Source organism: Gekko japonicus, unplaced genomic scaffold (assembly GCF_001447785.1).
Source record: "Gekko japonicus isolate JY-2015 unplaced genomic scaffold, Gekko_japonicus_V1.1 scaffold846, whole genome shotgun sequence".
Taxonomy (NCBI): Eukaryota; Metazoa; Chordata; class Lepidosauria; order Squamata; family Gekkonidae; genus Gekko; species Gekko japonicus.
Window position 1 is genome coordinate 37,217 of NW_015164696.1, and position 2,662 is coordinate 39,878.

Below are 2,662 nucleotides of genomic sequence, written 5' to 3' on the forward strand. Positions count from 1 at the left end.
GTGGTTATCCAGCCAAACCCACCTTTTGCTTGTTATTCTGTTTACCTTGTTTGTGGTCAAAACCCAGGGCTTTTTTGTAGCAGGAACTCCTTTGCATGTTAGGCCACACACCCCTAATGTAGCCAATCCTAATGAGTTCCTGTTGTTGGGTGTGGCCTATTATGCTAATGAGTTCCTGCTGGGCGTGGCCAACCTGGGAGCCAGCCGGAACTCCGTTCCTGTGCGTTCCTGCCCAAAAATAGCCCTGCTGCAAATTATGTAAAACAGACTTGTTCAGGATGGCATTTGTACAAAGCTCTGCTGTATAACAGAATGATTCAGGAAGTAACTTTTATAAAGAGAAAAGTACTGTAGTCTGTGCTACTGTGTACGCTATATATTATGCACTTGTTGTATATATTATCTACCTTTGTAATTCCATTTTCTGCATCACATGACATCTCTTGATACTTTATCACACTGTTCTTAATTTTTGTAACCCTAGTCCTACTGCATTGTTTATTAAATCTCTCACGCTGCTGGGTTACATTGCTTTACATCACGTAATCTGCCTCATGCCTCAGCATGAAAGATGGACTGTAAATAAATAAAAATAAATGAAATATTGAAACAAATCAATTAAAATAAATAGGCAAGGGTGTCTTGTGTTCACTTGGCGAGGAGCAGGTACTCTGTAAGGGTTAAGTTCCCATTACATTATTACACACAAAAGAATGTTCTTCACGCAGTACTTCACTTACTCAGTTTGCTTCATGAAGATGTGTTTATGGCCCCTGGCTTTGCACCAAACCTACACATTATTTTTTTTGAACAAGTAAAGTCCAGACTCACTTTCCCCATAGCAATGACCAGGCCCGTTGTGCTGATCTTTTGAACTACACAGAGGCTGGCCCTTGATGATTAGCTATGGAGAAATCTGCAACAGTTTTTTTGGGAACTTCACTGTTTTACCTGGTTTAATATCCACTGTTACCTTGTAGACAGGAAAAGGCATCTTAACACCTGGCAATCAATACAAGCCAGTTACGACCACAGGGACATGATGCTTGAGTGCAGAACCCCGAAATTAAGTATACATCAACCCCCCCAAAAAAAACTGCAGAGGGACCAGCACCAACACATACCTCAGATGTGGAGGGAGTTGAAACTTGTTGCGTACGTCATCTAACCGTTTGCCAAGGAATGGTGTGTCCACAGTCACAAAAATGCCTTTGTACCCAGCTCTTTCTGCACGCTGCACCAGGGATCTGGTGACCTCCCGATCTTTATAGATGTAAAGTTGCATCCAACGAATTGCTTCCGGAGCGGCCTGAGCAACTTCTTCAATGGAGGACGTGGCCCACGAGCTGAACATCATCCCCGTCCCCATTGATCTGCAAGCTGAAGAGCAGAGAGGAAATCAGTGCTCATCCACATGACACACGGGAGTCCCATCAATTAGGCTCAACAATCTTTTCCCAGCCGGCAGGCCCCTTTGGAATCCTGACACAGGGTGGTGACCTCAACCACGAAACGGCTGCCACGGAAGGCAGGGCCCACCATGAAATATCAGGGAGTGAGATTATGCGTAACTCTGATTGTAACTCTTTGTTGCAGGCCGAAGCTCTGTTTAACAGGATGCATTTTTAAATGAGCCTATTTATTTATTTATTGCTTCGACTTTTACCCCGCCTTCCCCGCCAAGGGCGGCTCCCATAAAACTAATAAAACAATAGACATCTTATAAAATTACAAATACATCTTTTAAAAGCATTAATATCGATGGTGATACAAAACAGTAAAGTGCAATTAGAGACATGTTCAGCGGTGCTACCACCAATGCTCCCTCTAAGCTGTGGAGTCTTGTGAGCAAAAATTCTACTTTGCGAGCTACTGGCATTAAAGTTGTGAGCGAGCCATTTGGCTACTGCATAAATTAGTTTGCTGTGGAGCCATCCTTCCCGAGCGAAGGCAGAAACGTGTCAGCCGGAGTCTAAAAAACTGTGAGCTAGCTCACACTAACTTGGCTTAGAGGGAACACTGGCTACCACGCTAGGTCACTTCTGGGTCTGAGTCAACACAGGGCGCAGCCAGTGAGGCGCCGCTCCTATCAGAATGCCTGCCTAAAAAACCTCCGTTTTCACCGCCCTGCAGAACTGTGGGAGGTCCCGCAGGGCCCTGATCTCGCCAGGGAGCTCATTTCAATCAACATAGCTGGGTATTTTTTGTTTATAAGTGTTTCCTTGCACACACAGACAGACAGCAATGTGGTGAAGATCCCTGTGCTTGTGGTGGCAGCTATTACAGAAACAACTCTTTACAATTCTGCGCAGCCAAGCCGATCTCCAATGGCTCATCAGAAGCTGTGCTGGGCAAAGAGCACCCCCTGTCCCCAACAACTTGCTAAAAACTCTTGGTAAGCACCGGAAATGGTGTCGGTGGGTGCCATCATGCTCATGGACGCCATATTGGGGACCCTGATCTATTTCCATTTCCGTCCGGAATCAGGTCTGGGTTTTGTACACTGAGACTGTGGGACTGGACAAAGGTCACCCAGCAACCTGATGGCACCTGGTATTTCTGGCCACTGTGTGACACAGAGTGTTGGACTGGATGGGCCTTTGGCCCGATCCAACATTGGCATCTCTTATGTTCTTATGTTCTTAACTCGTGGGCACTCCAT

At 45.7% G+C, this 2,662-nt stretch overlaps 1 protein-coding gene across 1 annotated transcript in view; it reads right to left on the reverse strand.

Annotated features, from left to right (window-relative positions):
- HAO1 (hydroxyacid oxidase (glycolate oxidase) 1) overlaps window positions 1–2,662 on the reverse strand; it is a 40,042-nt gene that overhangs the window by 25,405 nt on the left and 11,975 nt on the right. The window contains exon 3 of the mRNA XM_015409455.1: window positions 1,125–1,380. Within this exon, the coding sequence (XP_015264941.1) occupies window positions 1,125–1,380 (256 nt within the window). The remainder of the gene's footprint in view (window positions 1–1,124; window positions 1,381–2,662) is intronic.